The sequence below is a fragment of the Theropithecus gelada genome, chromosome 10 (assembly GCF_003255815.1).
Source record: "Theropithecus gelada isolate Dixy chromosome 10, Tgel_1.0, whole genome shotgun sequence".
Lineage (NCBI taxonomy): Eukaryota > Metazoa > Chordata > Mammalia > Primates > Cercopithecidae > Theropithecus > Theropithecus gelada.
The window spans coordinates 33,917,498-33,933,910 of record NC_037678.1 but is presented as its reverse complement, the minus strand read 5'-3'; the positions used below and the strand labels follow the sequence as shown (position 1 = coordinate 33,933,910).

At 48.8% G+C, this 16,413-nt stretch overlaps 2 protein-coding genes across 2 annotated transcripts in view; one reads left to right on the top strand and one right to left on the bottom strand.

The window, feature by feature from the left end:
• Positions 1-7,249: 7,249 nt before the first annotated feature.
• On the bottom strand, positions 7,250-7,976 carry LOC112632803 (immunoglobulin iota chain). The gene is made up of 2 exons (XM_025398828.1): positions 7,903-7,976; positions 7,250-7,816 (listed from the first exon to the last, which is right to left on the bottom strand). The coding sequence occupies exons 1-2, from the start codon at positions 7,946-7,948 to the stop codon at positions 7,425-7,427; spliced, it is 438 nt and encodes a 145-aa protein (XP_025254613.1). The 5' UTR covers positions 7,949-7,976; the 3' UTR covers positions 7,250-7,424.
• Positions 7,947-16,413, top strand: part of LOC112632422 (PRAME family member 20-like) — a 31,055-nt gene continuing 22,588 nt past the window's right edge. Inside the window, exons 1-2 of the mRNA XM_025398112.1 lie at positions 7,947-8,183; positions 9,918-10,055. Of these exons, the coding sequence (XP_025253897.1) occupies positions 7,947-8,183; positions 9,918-10,055 (375 nt within the window). The remainder of the gene's footprint in view (positions 8,184-9,917; positions 10,056-16,413) is intronic.

Genomic DNA, 16,413 nt, shown 5'->3' with positions numbered 1-16,413 from the left:
GGAGAATAGCTAGAACCCAGGAGGTAGAGGTTTTGGGGAGCCGAGATCGCGCCACTGCACTCTAGCCTGGGTGGCAAGAGTGAGAGTCTGTCTCAAAAAACAAAACAAACGGCCGGGCGCGGTGGCTCACGCTTGTAATCCCAGCACTTTGGGAGGCTGAGGGGGGCGGATCACAAGGTCAGGGGATCGAGACCATCCTGGCTAACACGGTGAAACCCCGTCTCTACTAAAAATACAAAAAAAAACTAGCCGGGCGCGGTGGCGGGCGCCTGTAGTCCCAGCTACTCGGGAGGCTGAGGCAGGAGAATGGCGTGAACCCGGGAGGCGGAGCTTGCAGTGAGCCGAGATAGTACCACTGCACTCCAGCCGGGGGGACAGAGCAAGACTCCATCTCAAAAAAACAAAACAAAACAAACAAAAACAAAACAACAAACAAGCAAAAAAAATAAAATAAAATACGAAATTGAAGCTCCCACCGGCATTGTGAGTCACTTCTGGACTTTGAATGGGGCATGGCTGGGATCAACCTCTTTTGATTGCTCTACCATCTCTACTGAGAAGTTGTCATCTCTGAGCAAGGGATTTCTGCCTGCAAAAACATGAATAAGGTGAGAAAGAAAAAGCCATGGATCATCCTACAAGTTGAACTGAAGAAGAGAATGTGACATTGTCAGATCTACTCTTTTGGGGAATATCAGGTACTCACAATAGAAGTCATCCCTGGGCTAGGCTTGTCAGAGCCTCTAGCAGGGGTGACTACAAAAGATCCAGAGAGAAGAGGGGAGGCTTCTGTCTCTTCCCCTTGAGTCTAGAGCACTGTGTAGGCATAGTGACGTCATGTCTTATCTTACAATAATAGCCTCCTCTTCAGGCTGCAGCTGTGTCCTCCCAGGCTAAGCAAAGGCTCCTGCTCACCAGTCTGTGGAAGGTACCAGCAGCTGATTCTTACCTGGTCTCTCCCAGGGGGCCAACTCTGGGTCTCACACCTCAGACCAAAGTCAGATCTCAATCGATTCTCAGGGCGGGGCAGAGATCAGTAGTCGGCAAAACAAATTTGTGTGAACAACTCTTCCTTTACAGGACAATGGAGAAGATAAAAGAAGCCAGGACCACCAGCCCTCTGCGTCCTCAGCAGTGTTTACCATGGCCTGGACCCCTCTCCCCATCGCGCTCCACTCTCACTGCACAGGTGAGTACAGGCTTCAGGTGTCCAGGGTTACCTCCTTAGCTCGTGTTAGCTCCTGTGGTTCTGACCATTAAGACTCATAATCTTGGTCTCTGCCCCAGCACCCACGAGTGTCTGTGTCTGCAGGTTCCCTCTCCCAGCCTGTGCTGACTCAGCAGGCCTCCTTCTCTGCATCCCTGGAAGCATGTACCAGACTCTCCCACACCCTGAGTAGTGACCTCAGTGTTGGTGACTATGTGATAATGTTGATACCAGAACAGGCCAGGAGATACCTCGTGAGCTTTAAGTCAGACTCAAAGAAGCAACCAGGGCTCCAGGATCCCCAGCTGCTTCTCTGGATCTAAGATGCCTCCCCTCTTCTCTCTGGACCTCTTGTAGTCACCCCTGCTAGAGGGGGTTCTGACAAGTCTAGCCCTGGGGGAACTTGTACTGTGAGCACCTGATATTCCCCAGAAGAGTAGATCTGACAGTGAGTCCCCAGCAGCAAATACAGGCTCTACTGCCCCAGCCCTGGGGAGTTTTGGGGGTGGCACAGCTGTGGGTGCCCCCTGCACAGACCCTGAGACAGACCCACAGTGGGTCTGTCTGCTCACTGGCCACACTGCAGTCTCTCAGTGGGAATCATGTGAGTGGAGTCACCTGAGAGGCTGGTCGCTGTCGGTCCACAGCATCCGTGGCCACACCCCTGCTCTGTCCCAGGGTAACTGATTTTTTTTTTTTTGAGACGGAGTCTCGCGCTGTGTCACCCAGGCTGGAGTGCAGTGGCGCGATCTCGGCTCACTGCAAGCTCCGCCTCCCAGGTTCACGCCATTCTCCTGCCTCAGCCTCCGAGTAGCTGGGACTACAGGCGCCCGCCACCACGCCCGGCTAGTTTTTTGTATTTTTAGTAGAGACGGGGTTTCACCATGTTAGCCCGGATGGTCTCGATCTCCTGACCTCGTGATCCACCCGCCTCGGCCTCCCAAAGTGCTGGGATTACAGGCTTGAGCCACCGCGCCCGGCTTTTTTTTTTTTTTTTAAGACAAGGTCTCCCTCTGTCACCCCAGCTGGAGTGCCGTGGTATGATCTCGGCTCACTGCAACCTCCACTTCCCAGGTTCAAGTGATTCTCATGCTTCAGCTTCCCAAGTAGCTGGGATTACAGGTGTACATCACCTCATCCGGCTAATTTTTGTATTTTTAGTAGAAACGAGGTCTCACCATGTTGACCAGGCTGGTCCCAAACTTCTGGCCTCAAGTGATCCACCTGGCTCAGCCTCCCAAAGTGCTGGGATGACAGGCATAAGCCACTGCGCCCAGCCCCAAAGTAACTAATATTAATAAACAGCCTTTCCGCGGAGGACTTCTACATTTGACACATGGGAAATATGATGACCGTCCAATGTAAGGAGGCTGCAGGCAGTGGGGAATGCAGAAGGCTCTTGAGAGCAAAGGCCTGGGCAGCTCCTTCCGCAGGGGCCAGGGAAGGAGGCAACTGTAACTGTAACTGGGTGTGTGAGTGGAGAGTGGAGTCCTGCTGGGGGACAAAGAAAACATATCATAGTCCGAGGAGAGAAAGGGAATTTGGAATGACAATCAGGCACTTTAAATGGCTTGGTGAGGGATGGCAGAATATACCACTAAGAGTGGACTTGAGCACATGAAGTTGGAGTGGAAAGTTGGGTAAGATCATTTGCATCCTGACTGCAGATGTCCTTATGTGTCAGGGTGAGGGATTGGGTTGGTTCCTTACCTGGGGTTGATAGAGATTATGAAAAGGAGGCTGGATGGAAAGAACTGACTCTTTAGAAGGACATCCCTGGTCTTGGGTTCAACAAAGAGCCAGAAGGCGGCAGAGCAGGCCAGGGGGACTGGAGGCTGGTCTCAGAGATATGGAGGAGGAAGGGAGTGAGAGACGCTCGAGGCGAAGAACCCATGGGGTGACTGTGGCCCTGGTCAGAAGGCGAGGGAGGGCTAGGGATGAGGCTGAAAGTTGTAGTTCGGTTGACCAGGTGGATTTTCTCATCACTGTCATGCAGGAATGGTGTGGGGGAGAGAGAAAAAGGGAAAGGAGAGGAAATGCGGCCAGTCACTAATGTGATAGAGAGAAGGTCTGGGCTGGTTCTGCCTTCTTAGGGAATCACAATTCTCTAAGGTGGTGACCCCAGCCACCTAATGGGATCCCACAATGGCAGGGTCCTTGGAACCCGAGAATTCATTCAGTTACACATTCATTCATTTGTTCGTTCAACTCTAATTGCCAAGTGTCTATCAGGCACATCAATGGGTTGAGTAGATCCTGCCCACTGAGAATCTGCAGATTAGTATGGGAGGGAGCTTTACTAAATAAATTTAGAACTGTGCAGTAGATGCTAAATATAGTTAGGAAAACATGCTGTTTGCACAGTGGAGGAAGTTAATAACTGCATGAAGAGGTCAGGGAAGTCTTGCCCAAGGAGTGAGATTTGAAACAGTTGTGGAACCCCGAGTCAGTGCAGCCAGCTGGAGGCCACCACAAAGGGACAGGAAGTCCTGGCAGTAAACAGCCTGGGCAAAGGTTTAGAAGCAATCAAGAGACTCGATTTTGGTCAATTGCAGTTGGCTTAACATGGCAGAAATAGGGAGAGAGGGTGCACAAGAAATGGGACTTGGGACCAAGCCTGAGCCAGGCTTCAAAGGCTGTGTCATGGGAAGGAGGCTGAATTGCATCCCCTCAACCCAAGTGGTCTCTTCACAAGCCATATGTAGCTCTTGACCCCTTGGCTGGTCCAAATTATCCAAGATGTGGGTATAAAATACATATCAGATTTTCGAAAGTGGATACAAAAGAAAAACAAGTTTCAACTATCTAGTAACTAATTTTTATATTGATTATAGGTTGAATTGGTAATATTGGGGATATATTGTGTTCAATAAAATATAACATTAAAAATCATTTCACCTATTTGTTTTTACCCTTTAAAAATTATGTAGCCACTGGAAAATTGGAAATTACAGATGTGGCTTGCATGTGTTCCTTAGAGTGTGGGAGACAATAAAGGGTTAGAGAGGAGGAATGCAGGCAAGGTCGGATCTAGGAGCAAAAAGATGAGGAGTGGTGGGTACAGGCTGCATGCAGCAGGACGATGGATGGGAAGGAGACCAAATAATGGTCAAGGCGAGAAATGACTCAGACTAAAGGAAAGGATTTGACAAGAGGGAAGGCCAGGCAGGTGACTGATGGGGAAATCATGATACTATTATTTTGTTGAACAGTCGTGATGGATAAAAACTTTTTGTTTCTTTGTTTGTTTGTTTTTGAGAGAGAGTCTCACTCTGTCGCCCAGGCTGAAGTGCTGTGGTGCAATTTCAGTTCACTACAACCTCCGCCTCCCAGGTTCAAGCAATTCTTCTGTGTTAGCCTCCCAAGTAGCTGGGATTAGAGGCACCCACCACCACGCCCAGGTAATTTTTGTATTTTTAGTAGAGACAGGGTTTCACCATGTTGCCCGGGATGGTCTCAAACTCTTGTCCTTAGGTGATCTGCCTGCCTCGGCCTCCCAAAGTGCTAGGATTACAGGAGTGAGCCACGCCCAGTTGGATAAAAACTTTTTATATAAGTTAATCAGTTCTATGATTATCCCCTTTACATACAACATTGGAAATGTTGGCTTAGATTTTAAGTGACTCCTCCAGAGCTAAGACTCACGCTCAGTCTGGCCTGAAGCCTGAGTTCCAGGTCTCATTTTTCATTGAGCTAATGGGGCGGAGGCATGAGGATGATACTGGAGTCCAACTCAGCTCCTGGCTTTCTAGATTTCTTGTCATAGCATGGAATCCCAGAATCATGAAGGATGAAAGCTAGAGAGGGATGGGTTACAAGCAGAAGACAGAGTTCCTCTGGAACCATCTAGCTGGCCTTTAAAACTGTGGGCCATGGCCAGGTGCAGTGACTCACACGTGTAGTTCAGCCACTCAGCAGGCTGAGACAGGAGGATTGCTGGAGCCCAGGAGTTCAAGGCTGTAGAGCATCATGATTGAACCTGTGAACAGCCATAGCAGTCCAGCCTGGGCAGCATAGCAAGATCCTATCTCTAAAATAAAATAATAAACAAATAAATAATAATGTTTTAAAATGTGGGCCTGGCCCAGGGGTAAAAGCCTGATGCACGAAGAACCCAATGCATAGAGCATAGCATAAGCTGAGATCACTGTTTCTTTGTTGTTTCTTTTCTTTTCTTTTCTTTTCTTTTTTTTTTTTTTTTTTGGAGATGGAATCTCGCTCTGTCACCCAGGCTGGAGTGCAGTGGCGCGATCTCGGCTCACGGCAGCCTCTGCCTCCTGGGTTCAAGCGATTCTCCTGCCTCAACCTACCAAGTAGCTGGGATTACAGGCATGTACCACCACACCCAGCTAATTTTTGTATTTTTAGTAGAGATGAGATTTCACCATGTGGGTCAAGCTGGTCTCGAACTCCTGACCTCAGGTGATCCACCCGCCTTGGCCTCCCAGAGTGCAGGAGACCCCTGGTTAACAAGAGAGGGACTCGTGACCACACATGGAAGGCTGATATTGGCTGATACTGGCCTGTGCCTACCTCTCTGGGGAGATGCCTCAGGATCTTCTTAGCTGTGGTGAAAGGATGTGCTCAGCCAAGCTGGGGTTACAAGGGAGATGGTTTGCCGGCACTTCTCTGAGTGTGAGGCATGTCTACAGGTTGTGTGGACACCCAACGTAGGAGTCCCTCTCTGCAAGGCATACTCAGACCCACCACCCACGGGCTCAGGGGGCCCTGCTGTGGGCCAGGGCTGCGGGGAGCTCCCCACTGCTACTTCACCCAGCCAGTCCAACACAGTCTCAGTGAGACCACGTCCTTCATGCCTCTAGGTATCTCCAGGGGTCCAGAGGCTCCTGCCTGGGGTCACAGGCAGGATAATTTGAGGGGGGACTCTGATTATCCCACCAAGTGTGGCTTGCTTAAAACCTGGAGGCAGGAACTGGAGTGCTCCTGAGCAAGGCTCAGCAAACTACGGCCTGAGTGCCATACCCAGCCCAGTGCAGCCCCATCTGTTTCTGTAAATACAGCTTAATAAGAACACGGCCATGCCTCTTTGTTCACATATTATCTATGGCTGCTTTCTTGCTACAAGGACAGAATTGAGCAGTTGTGACAGAGATCACGTAGCCCGCAAAGCCAAAAATATTTACCATCTGGCTCTTTATAGAAAATGGGCTGGGTGCAGTGGCTCACACCTCTAATCCCAGCACTTTGGGAGGCCCAAGCAGGGGGATCACTTGAGCTCAGGAGTTTGAGATCAGCTTGAGCAACATAGTGAGACATTCTTCTCTCCAAAAATAAAACTAAATAAATAGCTAAGCCTGGTGATGCACACCTGTAGTCTCAGCTGCTCAGGAGGCTGAGACAGGAGAATCACTTGAGCCTGGGAGTTCGAAGCTGCAGTGAGCTGTGATTGCACCACTGCACTCCAGCCTGGACCACAGAGCAAGACTTTGTCTCTAAAAAAAGAAAGAAAAGAACATGTTTGCCGACACCTGCCACTCTCTTGTGCAAATAAGTCAATGCATTTACTTGCTCATCTAGACCAGTGGTTCACAATCAGTGTGAGTTTACCACCTGGGGACATTTGGCAATGTCTGGAGACATTTTTGTTTGTCACAACTGGGAAGGGGCATCTGGTGGGTAGAGGCCACAGATGCCACTCACCATTCGACAATCCACAGGACAGCCCCAGAGCCAAGAACTGACCAGCCCAAAACATCAATAGGACCAAGGTGGAGAACCTGCTCTAGGCCTATCACCTGGCTCCTGTTCTCCCCGGAGGCCCAGGCCAGGTGCTTTCTAAGCTTGTTTACTCTGTAACCCCTGGGCAGAATCAGATGACACCAGAGGGTCCTGTCCTTGGCAGGGATGCCCCTCTAGGGTGTTTTAATCAACCCCTGCTTCCCATGGCCCACAAAAGTAGGGACTCAGGTGACTCACCACAATGCCTCGGCTGAGCAGATTGTGATCTGCCAGTCTCCCGGGGCCCTGGGCCTTTGCCCAAGGCTGGTACTACAAGATCGCACAACAGTCAGACCAAACTCAGCAAAAAGTCACAAGCAGCTTTAATTCCCTAATGCAGTCTCCAGTGGGGATTTACAGCAACACTGCAGGACCAGGAGATGCTGAGTGGCTCAGCCTCCTCAGCGCTTCAGGCCATGGCTCCACCCTCTTCCACGACAGCCTCTCCAAGGGGATGCATGCCCCTTCTGTCTTCAGTTCAAGGGGCACGTGTCCCGGCTGCAGTGGGTTCCATTTCTTCCTCCCACTCCCTCTCCCTCTCCTTCTTCTCAAAGCTGCGGGCCCCCATAGCACAGTAATACATAGCCTCGTCCTCAGGCTGTAGCTCAGCGATGTTCAAATACCCCTTGTTCCCGGCCACATCTTTGGATCCAGAGAAGCGAGGGGGTACCTGGGGGCCCTGGCTCTTGTCTGACTGTGAGAAGTATCTCAGCAGGAACCTCGGAGGGTGGCCCGGCCTCTGCTGGTACCAGTAGACGCTGTACACACTGATGTCATGGTCGTTCCTCAGGGTGCAGGTGAGGCGGATTGTGGTTCCAAGGGCTGAGGACATGGCCGGCGGCTGATGCAGCACCGGCTGAGGACCACAACCTGGTGACACAGAAGCATGCGGGCCATGGGGGCAGGACTGGGTGAAGGAAGGGGCAGGGGTCTTTGGGCTCTGGGGGTTCCCTCACCTGTGCAGTAGACAAGCAGCATGAGCAGGACAGGAGCCCAGGACATGGTGCAGACCCGCAGAGCTCTGACTCCTGTGGCCACGGTGCCTGGGGTCCCCAAGGGCTGGCGCAGTATCCTCCTCCCTGCTCTGAGAGGTGGGGCCGTGGCACACCTTGTTCTGGCCACTACCATCCTAGACTTTCTTCGGTTACCGGAACAGCGTGGGGGCAGCATTTGTGGCTCTGATCTTGCCATGTGGAAGCATTCAGAGAGGATGCACCTGCTGGAGACTCTGGGGCCAGTACCCTGGAGGCCTTTGGGTTAAGGTCCCTCAAGGGGTGTGACCTCAACTTCCCCCTGAAGAAGCTGAGCCCCAGAGAAATAAACTTTCTGTCCATACTTAAATGCTTGGTGAGCCAGAAAAGGAGGACACATCCTCGCGGGGTGAAAACACCTGCTTTGTACAGCAGAAGATACTGGGGGCCCAGAGCAGGTTGGGATGCACTGCCCCTTCCACACTCCAGCACTGCGTTCAGCCCATGCTCCTCTCCCTCCCAGAACCAAGCAAAGTGACTCAGGCTAGGGAAAGAAGCACCAGGGCCCTGGTGTCTTCCCCACCCCAGTTCGGGCTCACCGAGCAGGTGCAGTTTGGCGCTGTGATGGATTGAATTGCATCCCCCAAATCCATAGGTTGAAGCCCTAACCCCCAGTGTGCCTGTATTTGGAGATGGGGCCTTTAAGGAGCTAATGAAGGTTAAATGAGGTCACAGAAGTGGGGTCCTGGTCAGTACAATTGGTGTCCTTATAAAAAGGGGAAATTTGGGAGCCGGATGCAGTGTCTCACACCTGTAATCCCAGCACTTTGGGAGGCCAAGGTGGGAGGATCACTTGAGCTCAGGAGTTTGAGTCCAACCTGAGCAAGATGGCAAAACACCATTTCTACAAAAAAAAATAAATAAATAAAAATTAGCTGGGCATGGTGGCCAGGCACCTGCAGTCCCAACTACTTGGGAGGCTGAGGTGGGAGGATCACTTGAGCCTGGGAGGTTGAGGCTACAGCAAGCCAAGATCTCATCACTGCCCTCCAGCCTGGCCAACAGAGGGAGACACTGCCTCGAAAAAATAAATGAGAATAAAAATAATAAATTAATTAAACATATGTTTGCATACTACCTGCAAGATTTAAAAAAAAAAAATTAAGGGGAAATTTGGACTTAAAGTCTCTGATCCCACATGCTCATCCTCCCACACAAAGCTGAAGTGTCCCCTCCCTGGAACCTCTGCAGGCCTGTGATCAGGGCTGAAGTGGCCCTGGGTGCGCGAGGTGGCATTGAGCAGCTGGATGTGCACTGGGACTGTTTACTCGCAAACACTTGATAGAGCAACCACCCCTGAGGCTCAGATGAGCCCCCTGCTTGGTGTCAAGCTGCCTCACATCCACTCTCTGCCTGGTGAGGTGCAGACTGCACCAGTTTCAGCCAGCTGGGCCGACTCTGGGAGCCCCACCCTTCTTCCCACTGCCCCTCTGGCCAACAGCTCCACTGCCCAGGTAAGGGCTGGGGAGGGCCTCTGCAGACACAGGATGTCTTGACCACTCTGTCCAGTCACGGCTGCAACTACATGTATGATTTGTTGCCCCTCCCTCCTCTGTACAGGCTGGTGTGCAGTGGGGAACTAACAGGTGAATGCTGATTTCTGGAGAGGAGAAAGGAAGCTTTGTTCACTCATTCATTCATTTCTTCCCTCATCCAGTAGCTCCTGCACGTGTCGTGCATGTATTTGTGAAAGAGAAATACGCCTCCCAGACCCGTCCCAGAGCACCAGTCCTTGGGAATCAGGGCAGGAGAAGGTCATACCTGTGCACCAGCACTACTGCAGCCCCTGAACCAGCCCTACCACTGACACTGTCAGAGCTTTTTGATCCTTTTAAGATCGAAGATAGGTGTTTCTACTTTGTACTTACAGTTATATTTAGAGAGAAAATAAACCTAGCCCTCAACAGTAGAGACACTCTGGTCCCAACTTTGTTTCACAGACTTCACTGCCCCAGGACCCTGGCACCACTCACAGGGAAGGATTGTATCCAGTGGTGACTGTGTGTGCTGCGGAATGGTTGGACCCTCCAGACCCTGCTGGAAATGGTCTCAGACCCCTGGAGCATATAGAGTTAGAGGTAAGTCACGCACTCTGAACTCTGCCTTCTCCTGGCCCTGGACGGCTGTTCCCGCCTCTGTCCCCTCAGCCTTGTCCTCAGTGCACCGACACCTGGGCTCAAGGATCATCTGCAGGGCACAGCAGTTTGGTGGGGTTGAAGAACACCGTGTACTCGGTCCTCTCCGGCTACACTCAACTATTTATAGATAATTCTAGACCAAGAGAAGGTTGGTGAACTCTGTGACAGACCTCAAGGTCTACAAGGGTCTCAGGGGAGACAGGAGGCATTCAGTGCTCCTGCCTGGTTGGTAGACTTTTGTTTTTGTTCTTGTTTTTAGAGACAAGGTTTCACTCTGTTGCCCAGGCTGGAGTGCAGTGGTGCAATCACAGCTCACTGCAGCCTCGAACTCCTGGACTCAAACAATTCTCCTGTCCCAGCCTCCCAAGTAGCTGGGACTACAGGCATGTGCCACCACGCCCAGCTAATTCTTTATTTTTTGTGGAGGCAGGGTCTTGCCATGTTGCCAAGACTGGTCTCGAAATTCCTCGTTCAAGGGATCCTCCTGTCTCAGCTTCCTAAAATGCTGGGATTACAGGTGTGAGCTACTCACCGCACGCCCGGCCTAATAGATATTTTAGACTCTGTTTCAGTGATCCACTGCTACATGGCAAACCACCCATAATGTAGTCGTTTAAAACAAGACTTGATTCGTTCCCCAGTTCTGTGGGTTGCCTGGTTGGTTCTTCCGGTTCCACCTGCAATCATGCATGTGGTTATGGTCATTGATGGCTGGACCAGCTGCGCTGGGAGGTCTGTCCAAGACTGCAGCTCATTCTCCTGCACATGGCTCTGATCTTAGCAAGCCCCCGCCCTCGGTGGTTCAGTGGTCCCTCTGGTCACCCATTCTCCCTATCTCCTTTCCTCCTCCTTCATGTCAGGGTCCCCCAGTCCCCATCTCCCTCATTTCTCATCTGAAGGCATGCTTACCTAGTGCCTTTCCACCCCCCTGCTCTCACATGGTGCTAAGCCAGGATGGCACCAGGCTCCTTGTCACCACAGGACCTTTGCCCATGGTCCCAATGCCAGGATGAATCCCAATCCCTCAGAACTAACCTCCTTCCTCCAGGTGCTCTTTTTTTTTTTTTTTTTTTTGAGACGGAGTCTTGCTCTGTCACCCAGGCTGGAGTACAGTAGCACAATCTCAGCTCACGGCAAGCTCTGCCTCCCGGGTTCACGCCATTCTCCTGCTTCAGCCTCCCGAGTAGCTGGGACTACAGGCGCCCGCCACCACGCCCGGCTATTTTTTTTTTTTTTTTTTTTGTATTTTTAGTAGAGACGGGGTTTCACTGTGTTAGCCAGGATGGTCTTGATCTCCTGACCTCGTGATCCACCCACCTCAGCCTCCCAAAGTGTTGGGATTACAGGTGTGAGCCACCATGCCCAGCCTTTTTTTTTCTTTTTCTTTTTCTCTTTTTTTTTTTTTTGTTAGCAGAGTCTCTGCCGCCCAGGCAGGAGTGCAGTGGTGTAATCATAGCTCACTGCAGCCTTGAACCCCCTGGCCTCAAGCAATCCTCCTGCCTCGGCCTCCCAAAATGTTGGGATTACAGACGTAAGCCATCACACCTGGCCTAATACTTGTTTTTGCCAGGGCGTTTATCACAGGTTTTAACTGCACCTGTGCTTGTTTCTTCTGTCCACAATCTCTATGAGATTGTTTCTGTTAAATTCATCACTGAAAGTTCAACCTTTAGCTAATCTTTTTGGTTGGTTGGTTGGTTGGTTGGTTGGTTGGTTGGAGACAGTCTCACTCTGTCACCCAGGCTGGAGTGAAGTGGCACCATTTCAGCTCACTATAACCTCTGCCTTCCAGGTTCAAGTGATTCTTGTGCCTCAGCCTCCCAAGTAGCTGGGATTACAGGCACATGCCACCATGCCTAGCTAATTTTTGTATTTTTAGTAGAGACAGGATTTCACCATATTGACCAGACTGGTCTCAAACTCCTGGCCTCAAGCGATCCTCCCACCTCAACCTCCCACGGTGCTGGGATTACAGGTGTCAGCCACCGTTTAACTTACCTAGTGTCCAACCCTTAACTTACCTAGTGTCCCCTGTATACCACTAACCCTCAACAACAAGAATTTGAACTTTCTGGGACCACTTATACACAGATTTTCTTATGCCTCTTTCACCCCTGAGACTGTAAAATCAACCCCCTCCTCTTCCTCCTCCTCCAGTAGGATAATCCATCCGTTTCTACCTAATGAATAGTAAATAGATTTTATCTCCCTTAAGATTATCTTAATAACATTTTCTTTTCCCTAGCTTACTTTATTATAAGAATACAGTACAGGCAGGGCACAGTGGCTCACGCCTGTAATCCTGTTGTGCCCAGACCCTCTATTCCCCAAAGAAGACCACCAGAGTCCAGAGTCAAAGCCAAGCGGCAAGGATCTTTACGACAAGTTCGAACTTGGTCCCTCCATTACACAGCATACAAGAGGGCCCCGAACAATGCGAGTGTTTGCTTTTTATAGCCCGAAAGTTACAGGGGAACAAAGGAATTCTTTTTGGTTCCCGCGCTTTCAGTAAAACTTTGAACGGCTGCCTCCTTATCGGAGACTTTTCCAGGTGGTGTTTGTACTGGGCTCAGGAAGTTTGAGAGATATATGGCGATATGTGGTGGGATGGGAGGATGGGATGTGTTTGTATTGGGCTTGTTTGTTTTGAGCCCAGGGCTGAGGAATGTGCCCGGCTCCTCTCATTTGCTCTATCCATTTTCCCCATAGCAGTATTTTTCATTGATTCAGCTATTCTGTATGCATATTTCTGCTTAATTCTCTTATTTTCTAATTTTATTTTAAAGCACCCTTTACCCTTGTTAATATGCTAATTTTAAGTTGTGTGTTCCTCTTTTCTAATGTATTTGCTTCTGGTGGCATCTTTAATCTTGTATGCTCTTTTGCATTTGAAATGGCTGAGCTTATTTCCTCTAAGCAGGCTCTTATATAGGGCAAAGAAATGGATAAAGACCAGACATCAAACCCTGTCATCTCCAGCTGGCTGAGGGGATGTAGAGTGGATGAGCCTTTGGGTGGAAAGCACCAGAAAAAAACAGTCATTGCCCACCCTACTAAACACACAGGACCAGTCTTCAACTTCTGCCTCTTAGGAGAAGCAGTCTTGTGGCAGACTATCAGACCATAACTGCTCAGTTCTGTGCTTCGGAGGTAAAAGGATGGGAAAGCAACTCCCTTGAGACCATTCTCCACTTTTTCTCAGCTCAGCACAAGCCAGGCCTTAAACTGCATCCCTGGTTTTATAGCTGAGTACATCTGATTCAGCACGCAGAGTTCTGGGGGCACTTTTTGCTTCAAGGCAGTGAAACTCTAGCAGTGCACCCACCTATTCTGTCCTCCAGTAGGCAACCTTATGACAAGGTTGAACTTTACCTGAGCCCTGTGCTCTCAGGACGCAGTGATGGTTAGGAAGTACCCCCATCCTTTTGTTTTCTAGACCACTCCCTGACCCCCTCAAAAAATCCTTTTGTGTTTCTGGAAAGAGTTTACCTCAAAGAACTACTCTTCCCCATATGACTTATATAAGACTCATTGTCTACTTTCTCACAACTTCCAGAGTCAAAGATGACTCCTTTGTTTACCCGTGGCAAAGCCAAACAGTCCCTTTTACCTGAACCTGCTCACAAGGTTAGACCCAGATGCTCCAACCTCCCATTCTTTGATTGATTAGCAGATTAGAAGGGTCTGTCCCACCGAAACTAACCACAGAGAAAACTTTTGATGTTCAGATAACCCCCCATGTTCAGACTTCCCCCACTTGCAAAACAACCCCATCTGCAACTTGTTTACCCCTCGCTATAAAAGTCTAAGGTAGAACCACTGTGCCGAGACACTTTAGCCATTGGATCTGAGGTGCTGTCTCTACTGCAATAATCTGAATAATATCTTCTCCTTAATTGTCTAATGTATTGTGTCTGACACTAGTCTACTTCCTGCTCCAGGCCAAAACCTCCATCCCATACATCCTAGTACCAAACAGCCCTCTAACCCCACAGACATGTTTTTCTCTGTTTTCCTTTTCTAATCCTATCAGAGTTGATTTTGGAGGCTAGAATTTTGATTAGTATCATTGAAAATAAAAAATCTCATCCTAAGACTTGCTGTGCCTATCACTTTGAATAAATCCCTTCAGCTTAGAAAAGAACAATCATCATTAAAAATAAAGGTAACACCTCCCTCCCAAACTGTCTCAAGAAGAAAAAGTTCCAAGAGAAAAATCACTACGTTAGAAGAGAACATTGATTAAGCACATTCTGATTTTTGCCTCCTCCACAGTTTCCTTATAAAGCTGTTATGAAGCTTCTGTTATGATGAGCAGGTAGAGAGACAATACACCAGGCACACAAATATGTGATATGACAGGTATCAACAAGTCATGTAAAGGAAAATGAAGAAGAAGAAGGGGAAGAGATGGTATCTGCAGTTAGGTTAGGACTGAATCTAGCTGGGTGCGGTGGCTCACGCCTGTAATCCCAACACTTTGGGAGACCAAGGTGGAAGGATCACGAAGTCAGAAGTTCGAGACCAGCCTGACCAACGTGGTGAAACCCTGTCTCTACTAAAACTACAAAAATTAGCCAGGTGTGGTGGCACGTGCCTGTAATCCCAGCTACTCAGGAGGCGGAAGCAGGAGAATAACTTGAACCCAGTAGGCGGAGGTTGCAGTGAGCCGAGTTTGCACCACTGCACTCCAGCCTGGGTGACAGAGTGAGGCTCCATCTCAAAAAAAAAAAAAAAAAAAAGAATCTATACATACTAAAATGACAAAATCAATAAATTCAAAAATTATAAAGATACATCCAATCACAATGTGTTCCTCGTTTTGATCCTGATCTAACAGACAATTTATGAGATGATTCAAAGTTTGAGCATGGATATTTAATGATACTAGAGAAGTACTAAAAAAAAAAATTTTTTTTTTTTTTTTTGAGACAGTCTCTCTCTCTCAGCCAGGCTGGAGTGCAGTGGCATGATCTCGGCTCACTGCAACCTCTGCTTCATGGGTTCAGGCAATTCTCCTGCCTCAGCCTCCTGAGTAGCTGGGATTACAGGGATGTGCCCCACCCGGCTAATTTTTGTATTTTTAGTAGAGATGGGCTTTCACCATGTTGGCCAGGCTGGTCTTGGATTCCTGACCTCAGGTAATCCACCCACCTTGGCCTCCCAAAGTGCTGGGATTACAGGCCTGAGCCACCGTGCCCGGCCAGAAGTATTAAAATTTTTTACATGTGATAAAATGGTATATTTTATACTCCATCTGCTGAAATATTTGCAAATGGAGCTATATGGAGGAAGGAGGGTGTGAGTGTGGATACAAAGGAATCAGCAAAGAATAATTATTCAAGCTGAATTATGAGTACATGGGATCTGTTGTACTATTTTTTTTCCTACTTTTGTGTCTCCATTAAAAGAAGCTTTAAAAAAGAATGCCTTCAAGAAATAAGTTAGAGAATTCAAATTAATGACAGGAAAGTTTACCAAGTACAGCTTTCTGATTCTATAGTATTCACTTTAGCAAAATATAAAATTCTAGTGATCATACGCTTTTAAAAATGTGAAACATTGGCTGGGCGTGGTGGCTCATGCCTGTAATCCCAGCACTTTGGGAGGCCAAGGCGGGCAGATCACCTGAGGTCAGGAGTTCCAGACCAGCCTGGCTAACATGGTGAAACCCCCAACTCTACTAAAAATATAAAAATTAGCCAGGTGTGGTGGCCCTCGCCTGTAATCCCAGCTACTTAGGAGGCTGAGGCAGGAGAATCGCTTGAACCTGGGAGGTGGATGTTGCAGTGAGCCAAGATTGTACCACTACACTCCAACCTGGGCAACAAAGAAAGACTCTGTCTCAAAAACAAACAAAAATAGTGAAAGATTAAAAGATGCAAAATACCAATAATCATAATGAATAGGATATATTGAGATCTTACTATGCGCCAGGCATTAGGGTAGGACTAGCTGTGAAATATCTTACTAACTCCTCTTAACGAGTTCATGATCAAGAGACTCCTGTTCCCATTTTATAAATTAGGAAACTAAGGGTCACATAAATTAGGTAACTTACTCAAATAACTTGTTTGGGAGTAAAGTTACAAGCCCAAGCAGCTTGACCCCATGAAAAAACCCCAGTCATAACCACTATGTTTCTCTCATGTCCATGGGAAATCACAGTGCTTTCGATGTTGCTGCCAATACCTGAAGTAAGATGATGGAAAGTTTCTCTCAGGAAGCAAAATTATATCTCCCATTCCCTCTCCTTTTCTCCAGTGAGACAGATGGGATATACATCCTCAAAACAGTT